This window comes from Canis aureus, chromosome 9 (genome assembly GCF_053574225.1).
Source record: "Canis aureus isolate CA01 chromosome 9, VMU_Caureus_v.1.0, whole genome shotgun sequence".
NCBI lineage: Eukaryota > Metazoa > Chordata > Mammalia > Carnivora > Canidae > Canis > Canis aureus.
The window spans coordinates 74633310-74650113 of NC_135619.1; the positions used below are offsets into that span (position 1 = coordinate 74633310).

General features: G+C 43.2%; 1 protein-coding gene across 14 annotated transcripts in view; it reads left to right on the plus strand.

Annotated features, from left to right (window-relative positions):
• MARK3 (microtubule affinity regulating kinase 3) overlaps positions 1–13556 on the plus strand; it is a 121738-nt gene extending 108182 nt beyond the window's left edge. For 4 of the 14 annotated variants that reach the window (XM_077910713.1, XM_077910717.1, XM_077910709.1 and 1 more), the window contains 5 exons: positions 3715–3876; positions 4583–4840; positions 9169–9195; positions 10541–10585; positions 13012–13556. In XM_077910713.1, the coding sequence (XP_077766839.1) occupies positions 3715–3876; positions 4583–4840; positions 9169–9195; positions 10541–10585; positions 13012–13357 (838 nt within the window). In that variant the 3' untranslated portion in view covers positions 13358–13556. The remainder of the gene's footprint in view (positions 1–3714; positions 3877–4582; positions 4841–9168; positions 9196–10540; positions 10586–13011) is intronic. The other 10 variants (XM_077910719.1, XM_077910715.1, XM_077910721.1 and 7 more) reach the window with 7 other exon arrangements.
• The last annotated feature ends 3248 nt before the right edge of the window (positions 13557–16804 follow it).

The following is a 16804-nucleotide window of genomic DNA, read 5'->3' on the forward strand; positions in this document are numbered from 1 at the left end:
CAGTGGTGGACTCAATCCCGGGACTCTGAGATCACGCCCCAAGCAAAGATGCTCAACCACTGAGCCACCCAGGCGTCCCTCACATCTGTTTTGTTGCTTGCTTTCTGAAATTCATGATGTGATAGGGTTTAAATGTGTAAAATGATTCATTTAATTACCTTTAAGATTAATGTGTCAAAAAATTTAATTTATAATGAAAATACCAATTTATTACTTCCTTTTCATAAATGTTTATAAGTTTGAGGAGGGTCACCTTTTTGCTGCAGATTGTCTGGTCTTGCCATGCTTATATGCCTTGTAGATCTTACCTACGTGGTCCAACCAATGAGCCGTGTGCCTCGGGGGGAATAGATCAAGCAACTTCTTGCTCTGTATACTGACTAAAAGCCCTTTCCTTCTTCAGTCTTTGAGATCATTCCTATTCTCCAGGGAAGAAGCCAGACAACCCCATCTTCCCTTCTTCCCTTGCTTTTAATGCACCCAATAATCCTAGCTCCTAATTTGAGCAAGAAAAGGTAGCAGCTGGGCAGAGACTTCAAGTATGTTGACCCTTGGGCAGCCCTGGTGGCGCAGCAGTTTAGTGCCCCCTGTGGCCCAGGGTGTGATCCTGGAGACCCGGGATTGAGTCCCACGTCGGGCTTCCTGCAGGGAGCCTGCTTCTCCCTCTGTCTGTGTCTCTGCCTCGCTCTCTCTCTCTCTCTGAATAAATAAATAAATAAATCTTAAAAAAAAAAAAAAGTTTGTTGACCCTTGACCTGCCTTGAATAGAGAGCACAAAAGACAATTGTATTTATCTGTAACTTGTTAAAAAATAAAGTTGTATGCATATGTATGTATGTTTTTATGTTTGTATATATGAGATAGACGAGCAAGCATTTCTTCAGTTAGTTAAACCACTGCTTGTTCTGCTATTTTCCCCCTGCTTCTCACTACTACACTTGACTAATCTTTAAAAGGAGTTTAGGGACACCTGGGTGGCTCAGTTGGTGAAGCATCTGCCTTGGGCTCGGGGCATGATCCCAGGGTCCTGGATCGAGCCCCACATCAGGCTCCCTGCTCCAAAGGGAGCCTGCTCCTACTTCTCCCTCTCCCTCTGTTTGCCACTGCCTCTGTTTATGATTGCTCCCTCTCTGTCTCTCTGACAAATATATAAAATCTAAAAAAATTAAAAAGTTGAATCAGTTAGGACTTGTGTTGCAGGTGACAGAAACCCAGTCCAAACAAGCTTAAATTAAAAAGATCATCGTTATGGGACGCCTGGGTGGCTCAGTGGTTGGGCACCTGCCTTCAACTCAGGTCATGATCCTGGGATCCGGGATCGATTCCTGCTTTGGGCTCCCTGCAAGGAGCCTGCTTCTTCTCTCTCTCTCTCTCTCTCTCTCTCTCTCTCTCCGTCTCATGAATAAATAAGTAAATCTTTAAAAAAATAAAATAAAAAAGGCATCTTTGGGGTACCTGTGTGGCTCAGTCAGTTGAGTACTGACTCTTGCTTTTGGCTCAGGTTATGATCTCAGGGTTGTGAGATTGAACCCTGCATCAGGCTCTGCATTCAATGGGGAGTCTGCTAGAAATTCTCTCTCTCTCCTTCTGCCCTCTCCCCATGTGTGCACACTGTCTCCCTCTCTATCTCAAATAAATACATAAATCTTTTTTTTTAAGTGTATCTTTGGAGCATCTGAGTGGCTCAGTCAGTTAAACATCTCTCTTCAGCTCAGGTCTTGATCCCGGGGTCCTGGGATCGAGCCCCATTTCGGGCTCCCTGCTCCCCCTCTGCTGCTCCCCCTGCATGTTCGTTCTCTCTCTCTCTCAAGTAAATAAGATCTTTTTTTAAAAATTATTTTTGAGTTCCTATAACCAAAAAAGTGCAGGAATAGAATCAGGTCCATCTCCCAATTCTACTTCCTCTATAGTGATTCCCTGGTTGGGCTCAGCAGCATTAGATTTGGCATCTTCCCACACTCAGCTTTCTTCAGACAGAAGCCCTGGGGCTATCTCTGGGTTCAGGCTGGTATAGTTTCGGCCATGTGCTCATCTCTAAGTCTGTCACTGGCCAGAGTGGCTGGGAAATTCTGGAGTAGAGTCCATGACATCCAGAGCCGAGGAACTTGTTTCCCTCATAGCAGAATTCAGGTGTCATTACTCCAAGGTAAAGAGTTGATGCCAAGTGGCAAAAACAGTCTATTTTTATCTTTATAAATAGGCATTTGTTTCCAATTTTTCTGTGACTATATTAGAGCCATTCTCCCAAATCAGAGGACAAAATTCTCAAAGATGCAGATACAAACAGATCTTGAACAGTGTATTATAGACACCTCTGTCCCCCATATCAGGACTGTCAGAACTCCAGTGATTCATTTCATTAATTTACCTTTTCAGTTAGGAGAGCATTTTTTAAGCACCATGCTTTGGGACACTCAAGCAGGAAAGGGTTACTGTGATACCCTTGATAAAAATGGTGTGTAGTAGCAGTTGCATATAATACAAAAGGGGATAATAAGCTGCTGATGAGAGAGGATACCAGGGAAGTCGTCATGCAGAAGGGTGACCTCTGGGTTAAGTTGTGATGAAAATAGAAGATGCCTGCTCTCCAGGCACAGATAATAGTTCCTGTGAAAGTCATTTGACCTGATGTATGACCAAAGGATTGCGTATCATAGGATCTCCCAAAAGTCATGTCCCCAGAGGTAACAGGAGAAGGTAGGCCTGGGCTGTGGGTGCCTAAGGGTGCAACTGGGATGCCAGGGTGAGGGATTTGAACTTGGCCCTGAAGACTCAGTGTGCTTTTGAAAGGCTATAAGCAGATGAGTGACCAAGTCATGTTTGTTTTGGGGAAGTTCACATCTGTATGGTGGACAGTTTGGAAAGTGTGCAGTGAAGGCCAGAAGACCAATGAAGATAGATGCTATGGTATAGGCCTATGTGGGAGAGGAGGAAAGACCCTCTGTGGAGAGACCCTGGGATAGAGTTGGGGAGGGTGTGCAGACTGGTGTGCAGGATCAGAGTTCTGAATCCCTCTCACCTCAAAGGAGAAAAACTGCCTCTTTGGAACTCCAGGGGCAGGATGACTGAACTGGAGTTAAGGAACAGTGTGGTCCTGGTGAGGGTTCTATCAGTCTTTTTCTCTGTGAGCAGTTAATTACTCTTACTAGTTTCTGCCTTGAAAAAAGGGGCTGTGTTGATCCCTTAGGAATTTTGACTTGTTTATAAAGTGAATGTCCTTTGCATAGGAAGATTCTCATCTATCTTTACACAGCATAGGAACTTTGATAAATAGTACCTAGTTACTATACCTGTTATTTTACTAGTCCATTTAAAATATGTCTGTGTGCTTGGGGAACAGGTTGAAAGCACGGTGTGCTCATGTTATAGATTCACTCGACCACTTCAGTTTGAACGGAGACATCTCTTTCGGGAAAGGCTTTGTTTTGTACACAGCTTAGAAGACATTGCCCCCTCACATAAATATTCAAACAAGTAAGATGTCATTTTTCTTCTTTAAAGCTAATAAATCTTATACTGTTTGGAAAAAAAAGCAGCTACAGGTTAGTAATTGCTACAGAATCCCCAAAACAAGGTTAAGAGATTTTTGTTCTAAGGCAAAAATGAGATGGTTTGGGGAGGAAGGTATGTGCTTTAAATAGCAGGTCGCTCTTTTTGTCACTGCGCCATCATATTGTTGTTTCTGCCTCTGCCTGAACCCAAACCCCCTCCCAGCCTGACAGAACTGTTCGCTTATGCAGCTAGCCCTGCCTCAGTTTGTGCCACATCTTCCACCTGTCGGCTGAGACATCAGAAGTCGATGTCCATGTCAGCCTCTGGGCACCCCACGATGATGGTACCTCCAGTAGACAGTGAAGGAGATAACAGCAAGGCTGTGTAAGACAACTGCACATTCCTCGTGAGACTCGTGTGTGCCCGCCGCTGCTCCATGCTGTGCTATGGATTTTATAGTCCACGGGTCGTTACTCTTGTGCACAAAGTACCCTTCCTGTGTGTGGTTTTAGTTAAGCGCATCCTGTGTCATGGTGTCCTCGGTCATCTGTGTGTCTTCATGCCTTTGCATACTACAAGAGGTGTAAGAAGTCCCCTCCTCTCCACGGTGCTCTTAGCATGTGGAATCTCACAGTAAACATGCCGTTTGTGTTTGTGTGCTTTAAAACTTTTTAGTTGCCTATTCTTCAATTTCACCCGCATAGCCTTTATTTCTTTTATATTGGCAAGGTTCTCTGCATGTAAGCACTTTGAGAAGAAAGCAAAGGGAAAAAGCTTGAGTTAGCCGTTCCTTTGTCCTAGAATTTCCCTGCATTAATTTTGTCCTTGAAAATATGTATGTCTTACTCCCTTAAACCCCATGAGATTGTGTTTCATTATATACTGTTTATTTGATACCCTCCTATTTAGCTTGCCTTTTGGTCCTGAGCCCTATAAAATACCCTCTTGGGTCTAGAGATTTATTTATAACTGATTTTCTCTACTGTATATAAGAAGTATATTGGGATTGTAGATTTTTGTGTGCTGTGTTTGCCACAAAGCTGGGCTTTTGTGAACAAAGATGTGAGACTATTCTGTTCTGACCTTCTAGCACTATTCCTGATCCGAGGACTCCAGTTGCTTCAACGCACAGTGTCAGCAGTGCAGCCACCCCAGACCGACTCCGCTTCCCGCGGGGCACTGCCAGTCGCAGCACTTTCCATGGCCAGCCCCGGGAGCGGCGGACTGCCACATATAATGGCCCGCCTGCCTCACCCAGCCTGTCCCATGAAGCCACACCGTTGTCACAGACTCGAAGCCGAGGCTCCACTAATCTTTTTAGTAAATTAACTTCAAAACTTACAAGGAGGTAAGTGCTGGGTGGTGCTGATTCTTTGGATCAAATACAAGAGGAAAAAGAGAAATATCTTTTCAGTTGTGTGAAGCAATTGCCCAGATACTTTTCACTTTGTCTTTAGCTCGTATTCTTCTGGTTTATATATAGAACTTTATACTTTAAAACCTTTTAGAAATAAATAAATAAATAAATAAATAAATAAATAAATAAATAAATAAATAAATAAAACCTTTTAGAATAGGAATTAAAGAGCTTAGAGTCTTCACAGCACTAGAAGTCCTCTAGCACTTGGGAGGCTGTTGTTTTCTTTAATTGCTATTCCTTTTGATCACGCTTCTGTCCACATGATGTGTTTACTGCAGTAAAAACCCTACCTCCAGTGTTAGGTCAGCACTCCATAAGCAGTCCCTGCAGAAGACAGCATGTGGTGTGACCAGCCCTGAACAAAGAGGAGAGAAACATTTCTTCTCTCCTCTCCTGTCATTGTGATTGAGGAACACTAAATTTCTTAGGGTGTAAATCTTAAAATTGTTCTTCCTATTGGTCTCAGTAAGTTATAGTAAGAACAAGGCAACTTGCTTAAAAATGGTATAGTTTGGCAGATAAAATTCCTGATTTCTTCTCCGCAAGAAACTAGTATCTGGTTGTGTATAAAATCCTTTTTCCCTTGAGATACTTTGAACCTTATTTCCATAACCTGATCTGGAGACTGCAGCAGCCTAAAATCATTAACTGCTATAAGAGGGAGAAGGAAAGGTGCCACTGTGCACCATCAGCACTCAGGCAGAGTCACCATTAGCTTGGGCTGCACTCAGGAGGCCTGAGCACCCTTGCTCTCTCAGCCCTCCTAGAAGAGTTTCTTAAAGATTTTTTTTTTAAGATTTTAATTATTTATTTTGAGAGCAAGAGAGCAGGAGCCAGGGGAAGGAACAGAGGAAGACAGAGAAGCAGACTACCCACTGAGCAGGGAGCCTGCTAATGGGGCTTGATCCCAGAACCCTGAGATTGTGACCTGCAATGAAGGCAGACATTTAACCAACTAAGCCACCCAAGCACCCTGAGTTTCTTAAAGATTGAGCCTTACTGGATGAGTATGCCCAGGGCATCCTGCAGCTTTACATGTTGCAGACCCTCTTGTTCACCATCTGTAATTTGCTCAGCACAGCTCAAATGTCAGGCACCCCCTCCTCTATTACTTTGCACTCCTGTGGCTCACTAGCCGACTGCTGTGTTTCCTGCTATCTTTGGTATTTAACCTGTAAGCCAAATACCAGTTTCCATTCTCCTTAAGTCCTCTAGTAATGTTATGTTCTTTTAGATCAATCACCTAAACTTAACCAAGTCACATTAAACTTTCTCTGGGTAATCGCTTGTCAGGACACTGACTACCAGATTAGGGAGGATTTCTGCTATCCATTATCATTGACTAGAGGTCACAGAGGGGGCCAGAAGTTACAATCCAGCCTCTTACTCTCTTCCTCACCCCTTTACTGAGACCCCCCTGTTCCAAACTGGGCAGAAGAGTAGAATGATCTAAAGGACTTTGCCAGGTTTTGGGTACCCACTCAGGACCAGTAAGAGAAGCAGGGAGCTCAATCCAAGAAGAGTCTCATAACCCCCAAAATAATTCCTTCCTTCCTTTCAGGGTCATCCCATAGCCTGTCCCAGGCCTCTCTATCCCCTAGTTCCGTCCTTATGGACTAAGCTGAAATGGAGTCTGCCTCTGAAACTCAAGTGGTAGGGGACAAAGCCAGGTATCATTTACCTGGTTGTTTGCTCCCTGACAGTGCTTAATATTGTCTGAGTGCAGAGAAGATGTGCAGTCAGGTCTGTTTAAGCTCTAGTTGCAGGACAGGCACCTCCGTGTCTTTACACTTTGGTCTATAATGGGCTCTTTAAATAAAATCTTCCATATCCTGAATATCCTTGAATTGATTTTTTCCCTTTTTGCTCTTTTTTTGATCATCTTAATGCTGTATTGTTACAGATAATGTCAGCTACCATTTATTGATTGCTTACCATGTGCTGAGTAGATGTGTGTAGATTTATAGAAATAAGTTTTACATTTATAAAGACACACGTGTGCACACGCACATACTTTCTCACACATTCATTTAATCTCCACGGTCTGCCTGTATAATCGATATTTTCCCAATTTTGTAAGACAAACTGGACATGAGTTTAAGACACATGTTCAAGACTCTGTAGCCAAAAGCTGCTGAGCCAGGTCTGTGCCTCCAGAAGAGGCCCTTGAGTCCACTGTGTGTGCTACCCTGCAGGGCTGTCAAGGACAGTACAGGCTGCAATCCTTGTCCCTCTTGTTCTAATGTAGTTTATTTCCTGTCTTTGAATTAAAATTGGAGACTGAGTTTTCTTGGTTTAATTTAAAAAAAAATCTTGGGGGTCATTTTATTTTACATTTCCAGCTATTCTCCACTCCTAAAGATTTGCAGAAATAATGGTCTCCTGTTTATAAAAGTTTACAAACTGTGGTCTATAGCCTCCTCTGGTTACTGTACTTGAGGGGTAGTCTGTTTATTCCTGCTGCTGCCATTGGTATTGGCTGCCTATCCTGCCCTCACAGTAATTGTGAGGGTCAGAATCCTGGTGCCTGAAAGAGGCTCTGGTGTTCTCACAAAGGTGCTGCACCCAGAGACCTGCTAAGGGCCAGTAGGAAGATAGCTGACACCAGAAGGGCCTGCTCTCTGCTCTTGGCTCTGACTCGGCCCTGGATACATGTGGCTTCAGAGAACTGTGTGCTCTGAGTTCCTCCTGGAACCAGGCCTGGTGTGCATAGGGTGCTCAGAGTTGCTCATCCCCTGTGGGGCACCATGTACAGACCTCTGTGTGGTCCACAGGGCCCCAGGCACAGCTTCACCCCTACTGCACCTCCTCTTCAGGGACTTGTGGCAGGAAAGGTAAAAAAAAAAAAAGCAGTCCTGTGGTACTTGACCAATAACCCTGACTTTTCTCAGGCAGAAAATTGGGAAATGAAAATACATTTAAGACCTTTTAATCACTTTTACACTAAAATAGTCTTTTGCATAATCTTGTGTTTACATAGTACTTAATTATTTACAAAATATTGTCATATGCATGATCTTCTCTGTCACATATAACCCTGTTGTATACCACTTCTGATTATGAAGTGGTTGGCTGTTATCTACAGTAGTTGGAGATTTTTTAATTGGTCAGTATCTGAAGCAATGTCAAATTATCCATGTTAGAAGAACAAATCCAAAGCATTCATTACTTTGTTCACTCAGACTGAACTCCGTGTTCAGTCATAGAACTGGGAAGTTGCAGAAATAGTTCGGCAAACCCAGCCTGCACTTGCCCTGGAATGCTGATCACATGATCATACAAGCCCAGCTCTGGGTTTGGAATTTCTTTCGTCAGATTCTGTTCAGAACAACCTGAGCATCTCCTTAATGTTTAATGAGCAAAGTCCCTTCTAAATACAGCTCTTCCAATTTATTCTATAAAACATTAAAATGAAACACCCCCATTGTTATCATTTAATCTCCATTCATTTTGCTATCTAAAACTAAGAAGTCTGCTTCATTTTAAACTTTTTTTTTTTTTTTTTTAATTTTATTTATGATAAGCACACAGTGAGAGAGAGAGAGGGGCAGAGACATAGAGGGAGAAGCAGGCTCCATACACCGGGAGCCCGATGTGGGATTCGATCCCAGGTCTCCAGGATCGCGCCCTGGGCCAAAGGCAGGCGCCAAACCGCTGCGCCACCCAGGGATCCCGTCTGCTTCATTTTAAACCCCACTTAGTTTTTTCTTAAAAAGTTATTTCTGTCCTACAATGTAATAGACATTCTGTGAATGTTTAAACCATCTTCCTGAGATAACTAAGGGTTCTCTTAATTGTTGAACATTTTAAAATGAAATTTTTAATGTTATAAGGTGAGGTTTTTGTTCATGAGACATTCTGAAGAGGATCGAGAGGTGTTACCCTCTTACTCTAGAGTACTGCAGATGATTTCCATCACTTCTTTAACACAGGATATTGGATTTTATCATCTTAAAGTATATCCATCTGAAAAAAAATCTTTAAATAAATTTAATTGGAGCTAATGACAATGTTTACTGCTGAATTTTTCTTACCAGTATAGATTTTTTTATAATTCTAGAAAATTAAAAGATCACATATTCAGTTACCTGTAATTTTACTTTTTCAACAAATGTTACTGTTTCATTGTTCATTGGACAGAAGAGGAGCCCTGTTTTATTTGTTGTTTTTCTTTCTCTCTTTACTTGACTAGATTTTCTATTTAATTTGTGCAAGTCATTTTTGTTAATTTTTTTTTTTGGCTTAATTTCTTTTAGAAACATGTCATTCAGGTTTATCAAAAGGTAGGATTTATATATACACATTATTTTTTTCAATCCTTACCCCAAAATGGCTCCTGCAATTAACATCAGGTTTGGCTTTCTAGCCTTGTTTTTGTTTTGTTTTGTTTTCCTTAAAAACTAAACTTTCTGCTGTGAACTACTTACTTACTTCTTTGTAAGGAAACCTTGGAAAGAAATAGATTAACTCTGTCAGGCATTTGTAAAGGGACTGTGGCACCCATGTAACAATAGGCCTGTGCATGCTCTGTGCATTTTCTTTCTTTGGTAGAATTATTTAGCATCCAAATAATTCTGTCTTCATACTAATAACACTTAGCATGCTTCTGTTTGAAGAATGAGATGTTCAGTAATATTAATGTACAGTTACTGATTGGCCTCAAGCCTGCAGAAGGTAAGTGGTGACTGTTGCCATTTTTTATTTCGTGATTGGATTAGCAACAGGCTTTAAAATTACCAAGAAATTAGCTAATATTTTTACATGGGAAACAAGTACAAAATTCAAACCTACAGCCTCATTTGGAGGTTTTCAGAAATAAGGATATGGGCAGCTGTATAGCAGAAATGTTTTAATATTTTCAGAGAGTTGAATAATAACTAAGACTCTATCTAAAAGCTGTTTTCCATCAACCATTAAAGGAAGTAGGTCTCATTATTTTTACTGAAAGCACTGTGGTAAATATTATTCCTACCAGATGAATACTTTTTGATGAAGACAAGTCAGAAGAACAAAAATATTGGTCATTGTCTTGAATTGCACACAGAAAGAGGCAGAGAATCTGTCATTTGGGCCACCTGTGTCCAGAAGACCAGGCTGTGGGGTGGGGGGGGTCTGTATGGTGAAGAAATCAGTGGGTCACTGTAAGGCTATGTGAACATGAGCTCTTTGTCAAACTGTGGGAGGAGCGCTTTCCTCCTATGGGAAATTTCTCTCCATGATTGCTTTATAATCTTCCCAGTTGCCAAATTTTTCCTTGCACAAGAAATTTTGTAGTTCGATATAGGATTTAACTGATAGAATTCATTTCCTTTTAGTTCAAACCCATTACATTTGGGGGGAGGGATTAAAAGTTAGAATATCTCCAATTCCAGAGCCAAGCAGGAATACCTGTTGCATATGTGAAGCAGGTCAGCCTCCCACCCCAGCTTCGAGCACACATGGAGAAGAATGGCCACGGGCTGAATCACCCCCATGACAGAACCGAGTTTAACAGGCACAGCTGGTGACCCAAAGTGCTTTGGGTTTGTTTTATGACATCTGTGTTTGTATATGGGTGGTTGTGTACCAGTCTGTAAGATTTCTTTTCTCTTTCCCACTTCTCTGTGCTTCTGCATTCTGTTCGTTGAGGCTTCCAACTGAATATGAGAGGAACGGGAGATATGAGGGCTCAAGGTGAGGGAAATGATTTTTACTTAAAATATTTTATAGGTATTTACCTCATGTGTGTGGCAGAAACGATGCTCTTCTCTGAATATCCTGCATCATATCCCTGCTCTCAATATAGGATTGCTTGGTGAGGTTAGCATTCTATGGTGAAGCAGGAGTGTGTCACTGCTGCCGCCTCACAGTGGCCGCTTGAGGGCGCCGGAGCGCCATGGCTACCCGCTGGTGGAAGCCTTCCATATCTCAGCCTGATTTGGCTTTCCACTGGTGTTCAGGTGTTAAAATACGCTCCTGTCCTCCCTGGGCGCTGACAGCCTGAAATGAGCTCTGGGAAGTCCGTAGGAACACTATTGACGTGCCCGTAACCCCTGCATGATTTTGGTCTCAAAGAATGAAAGAATATTGAGTAGAATTTTCATATTTTAAATTAGAAGTTTAAGAATGATTATATAGTTGAGTGATTTGCTTTTACATTTTATAGATCATTTTGTATTTCATCACACAGGTTTGGGAATGGGAGAGTTCACCAAATAGGCTGACAGGCCTCCATAGTACTAGATCTTCCACCTATGCCCTTTCATTACCAGCCACCAGCATGTTGTCACAGGTCCTCCTTAACCCATTTGCTCTTCTTCTGGTCTTTTTAAAGCACAGCTCTGATCGTGTGACTTTTCTGAATGAAAAGTTGCCGTGGCCCCATTGCCAGACCTGCCCTGGGTGTCCTGAACTACCCTGGCCTCCCCTGACCCCACTCCCACCCCAGGCCTGCCCATGCCGGCCTTGAACAGGCTCCCGCTATCCTGAGTTTGCCTACTGCAAGTACTTGGCGGCTGTTGTGGGGGTGATGCTATGCCCCCAGTTCCAGTCCATCTGTGCACTTGATTATACCCTCAACACATTCTGTGCTTTCCATACGTCCTTGCCTTTGCTTATGATGTTCCCTCTGCTCAGCACACGAACTCTTTTCCCCCACCCCCGTTGTATTGGAATCCCATGAGTTCTTGGTAGCTCTTTTCAGATGCCACCCCCTCCTGGAAGCCATTTCCTCATTTCCCTGCCCTGCCTTTCCCTGTGCTCCTCCCTTTAGAGGGCCCACCTGCCTTTCACACCACCCTCTAGTGGACTGCCTGTACCTTTCCTGTACTACTGTGGCCTTAAGTTGCAGTCTTCCCTCCCCCAGCCCCAACTTAGCTTGAGAGCTTTTGCTTGTTTTCTGTAACCTATTTAGCGCTTAACACGGCATTTTATACCTAAGAGGCTTGCAATCAATTTGCGTGGATGTGAATTAAATTGAATATTCTACCAGCAGGTTGGCCACTATATGCATAATAAAACCGATGGCCCACCCTCGACTCTGATGAATATGCCATAGGCTGAAGTGCATAACATGCATATACTGGATGTTTTTAATACACAAACACAAGAGTGTGAGGCATTCACCATCCTAATTGAAGCATTCCAGTGTACACATGGGAGTATAAATAACAGTTTGTGGCAATGACCGTTAAATGCCCTGAACAGTGGTAGATACATACCTACCTAGTCATGGACTTTCCAAGAGGACTGTGCCTGGGGCCCCACTGTGACATCACCTCATAGACGTTAGGATCACGGTTTACCCTCTGTGGATCAGTACAGCTTACATTTTAACTGGTTGTGGCAGTGCTCAGCAGCAAATAAGCCTTAACATTTAATTTTTAGCTTCAATAGTAAGATAGTGTCATCTAAGAGTAAGATAGTGTCATCTAAGAATTATTTTTAACTGGAATTAGAAGTTTAACAAAATGGCAGGGAAAATATTGAGGTGGGTGGAGGGAAAGGAGAGAAGGGCTCACACCCCACCTAGCTGTATACTCATCATCAGGGGCCATCTGCAGGGAAGGTGATTTTGAACTATGTGGAAGCACTGGCTATCCTGAGTAACCACTGTGGTGAAGGTTATGATGAGCTGACCTAACAAAAGATGTGGTGGTACAGGGGCAGCTATGTAGGTCAAAAAGCCAGAAGCTAGCCTGCTGACCCTTTCCTCCTCCCTGAGCTGGGCCTTTGGGGGACCCCACTGGCTCTTTACCATCTGCAGTCAGCCTTGAGGAGAGAGATGGGCTTTTCTTGGAGAAGTGCTCAGATCCCTGCTTTACCCAGTCTCCAAGGATTCTGTTTAACAAATTATTTCTTGAATGTTATTAAGTATAGATGGCTAGTAAAAGATTTTTCTGTCGGGTAGACCTTTGCCTGTGTGAGTTACATTTTGGAAGGGGTGAGGGGGTGAGAAAGAGGAATGCTTCTTGATAAAGGACTCACCACATGTGAGTCTGTGCAAGTAAAGTATGGAGGTCAGTTATTCTGCTACAGAGAAGATGATTTTGAACTAGCTGGAATAGAAAAGGTTGGTTTTTCTGTGCAATTAAAAATAAACCTGCCACTGTGCATTTCAGTCGCAACGTATCTGCTGAGCAAAAGGATGAAAACAAAGAAGCAAAACCTCGCTCCCTGCGCTTTACCTGGAGCATGAAAACCACTAGTTCCATGGATCCCAATGACATGATGCGGGAAATCCGCAAAGTGCTGGACGCCAATAACTGCGACTATGAGCAGAGAGAGCGCTTCTTACTCTTCTGTGTCCATGGTGATGGGCATGCAGAGAACCTCGTGCAGTGGGAGATGGAGGTGTGCAAGCTGCCAAGACTGTCTCTGAACGGGGTCCGGTTTAAGCGGATATCAGGGACATCCATAGCTTTCAAAAATATTGCTTCCAAAATTGCCAATGAGCTAAAGCTGTAACCCAGTAATTACGGTGTAAATTAAGTAGCATTTTAAAGTGTTTTCCTGAACACTGATGGAAATGTATAGAATAATATTTAGGTAATAACGTCTGCATCTTCTAAATCATGATATTAAAATATAAGGACGAGAGCACGCCTGGGAGCGGAAGCTGGCCTTTTTTCTACGAATGCACTACATTAAAGATGTGTGACATGCGTGCCCTCTGTCTTCTTTCCATTGCCCTGAAAGTCAGCGTGTGACATCATCGCCACGGGCCTCCTGTCTGTGTGGTGTGAGCGTGGACTGTGCGTGTGAAGTAGTGCATATGGAAGCATCTCCTTACACTGGCAGCCAGAGTTGTTACAAGTACCTCTGTGGGAGATCATTTGGTGCTAAAACATTAAAATTGCCAAGGAGGAAAATACTGAATTACTACTAAGAATTAACCTTAAGACTAGTTGATAATTAATACAGGTTTACAGTTCATGCCTGTGGTTTTGTGTTTGTTGTTTTGTGTTTTTTTTTTTTTTTTTTTAGTGCAAAAGGTTTAAATTTATAGTTGTGAACATTGCTTGTGTTTTTCTAAGTAGATTCACAAGATAATTAAAAATTCACTTTTTCTCAGTAAAATCTTGCATTGTCTCCTAATACTGTATTTAAGACTCAGATTAAGGCAGTGACTAAAAGTATGTTTTTTGCCTCCGCCACCAAGTTGAACAAAAGCAAATGGAAAGTACATGAAGGCCTGGGGCCACTTTGTCCTTAGTGTGGAGCCCAGCGTTTTGTCATTACTAGCATCTTTTTTCTCCAAAGGCAATAAAGGGAGAAGTCTGCCCTCCTGGCGACCTGAGGAGGAAGGGAAACAGGAGCCTCCGCGGGCCCATGTGGAAAGACGCCAGGTCTTGACGGTTCTGGGTTTGTTCTCCATGAAGTATGTAATTTTCCTCTCTTGGTTTGGTGGGTTTTATGGGTTTGGTTTTTTGTTTTTGTTTTTTTGGGGTTTTTTTGTTTTTTTGTTTTTTTTTTGTTTTTTGATTCAGAACATGAATCAATCCTACAGCTTTTTTTTTTTTTTTTTTTTTACCACCTACATGGTTATATAGAGAGGGTAATGAATTCATCAATTAGGGTGACACTTCAGTCTCATGGGGAAGTGGCCATATTGATTGATGGTGTTTTGGGTTCTGGGTTTTTTGTTGGTGGTCAGAGTATGAAAGTCTGGACAGTCACTCAGTCACAAATACTCATTACCATGGGCAGAACACTGTTTTAGGTGTTTGGGATGCATCCGTGAACAAAACATAGCCTCTTGAAGCTTATGTTCTAATAGGATGGCAGTCAGTAAACAATAAGTAAAGTCATAGCAACAAAGTGGTCAGTGCCAAGAAAAGAATTGCAGAGCGGGGTCAGGCATTCCTAGGGACCTGAGGTTTGGTTGGTGCCATGTTAATTTGGGGAATGGGGCAGTTGCTTGGTCTCTCCGAGAGCAAGGAGAAGCCAGGAAAACTGTTCAGAGGCTGTCAGTAGCGATCAGGCAAGAGGTGATGCTGGCCCAGTGAGACCATGGTCGGTTCTGGGTATGTCTTGAAATAAGAGTCAACTGCATTTGCTCTTGGGTTGACTGTGAATGAGTGAGCAAAAACCCAAGGCTGCACACATTTTGGCTTGTACAGCAGAAAGGACAGGCTTGCTGTCCATTGGAATGGGGCAGCTTGCTGTGGGTGGGAGGGCAAGCAGGAGAGCAATCTTAGATGCTGTGAGTTTGAGGTGCATTCAGATACCATGTGGAGATCCAGGAGGGACCCCGGGAGCCCTCGGCCAATGGGTGGATCCTCTGCAGATACGGGACAGAAGCTCCCAGACAAGGGGCACAGCCCGGGAGCAGTAAGTTGGGAGGGGTTTTCAAACCTCCCTTATTAAAGAAAACAGAACAGGTCCCGTCTCCCTCCTTTTTTCACCTGAGGCATTTTAGTTCCTTCCCTAGACCTAGTTTCCTTGTACACAGCTTCTCTCACAGCCCATTGTGCACAGGTTCTTCTGAGTGGCTGCCCTGTGGAAGTTTATAGAGGGGAAGTGGAGCTCTACCATGTAGAGCTGTGGCTGTGGCAGGGCTCCTGACCTTCACACCTGGGACACATTCTGTTTGCCATGTTTGTTCTCAAGGACACACTGATTACCGGAAGTTAGGCTTTTTTGAGACAAGTTCATTACCCACACGCTCTGATGAGAGGACCACTGTATGCAGACTCAGACGCTCAGCTGTTGTCAGTTATTTGTTTGCCAGAAGTGTGTCTGTGCTTTAATGCACTCTACTGATCTATTGAGAACTGGGTATTTATCCACAGAGGTCGTCTGGATCGGTATCATTTAAAAGCCTCTATCACTGATTGACATCAATTTGATTTCAGTGGCAATAGCGATAGTGTTATCTTTACTCCAATTAAAGCATGAAGTTAAATCGATTAATAAGGGGCCCATGCCCTTCCTTTAGGATAAGTATGTTTTTATAATATGATGTTTTTATTCCGCATACAGTGAATTTTGAAAAGGAATATTCTAGAGTACTTGAAAATCACTTCAGATGCAGTGACAAGGCCACATTTTGCCCTCATCCACTCCTCTGGAGTCCCTCAGAGGTGAGGTAAGGTATGTGGTGGGGGCGGTGCTACGGTTTTTATTTACCTGACAACCAGAGTGTTGTCCTACTCCTGAAAGTAGAGTTAGTATTCCAGTCATGCCAACTCGCATCCTGATCAGGCAAAACGGGAACTAAGACAACATTCCATAGCGACGTGCCTGGTTCATGGGCTGTCCTTTATTTTCCAAAAGTGAAGACCCAGGCAGAAAGCTGGGAGGGAACACGACTAACTTTGAGAAGCACAACTGTGATCATTTTCATAGTATGTGTCTCTCCAAAAGCCTAGAGAAAGATGATATTTAAAAGAAAGATCTCGCTGTGTGTGCATTATGAACATGTTATTGTCATTCTGGAAATCATCCCTGAATACCCTTCCCTGGCAGTTCCTGCTCTGTGAGTCGCGCATGGTGATCTCCATGTCCACAGAGTGGGTGATGCAGGGGGACAGGAAGGTGTTTCCACCTGCTCAAAACTTCGCTTTTTGTGGGGATTTTTTTGATTATTTGGGGGTTTCGGTTTACTTTTGCTGATTTGCCATGAAACACTTTAAAGAGCTCAACAGCCCACTTTACATTGGGGGTAATGGTTGCTCTCGAAAGGAGTGAATGAAGGATGTGCCTTGCAGATGTCTTGACACTGCACAGGTAAGTCTAGGTGTGACTGTCCCTTAGGCCTCCGCTCCAGTCAACAAGAAGGACAGTTTCATAACTTTGTAGTTGGGGTCTTCGGTCTACCACTTTGAGAGACCAGAACCCAGGCAGGGGTGACACTCCCTCAAAGGTAGTGCTCACCATTGGTGTCGTAGTGCCCCAGGGGGGCAGCTGGTG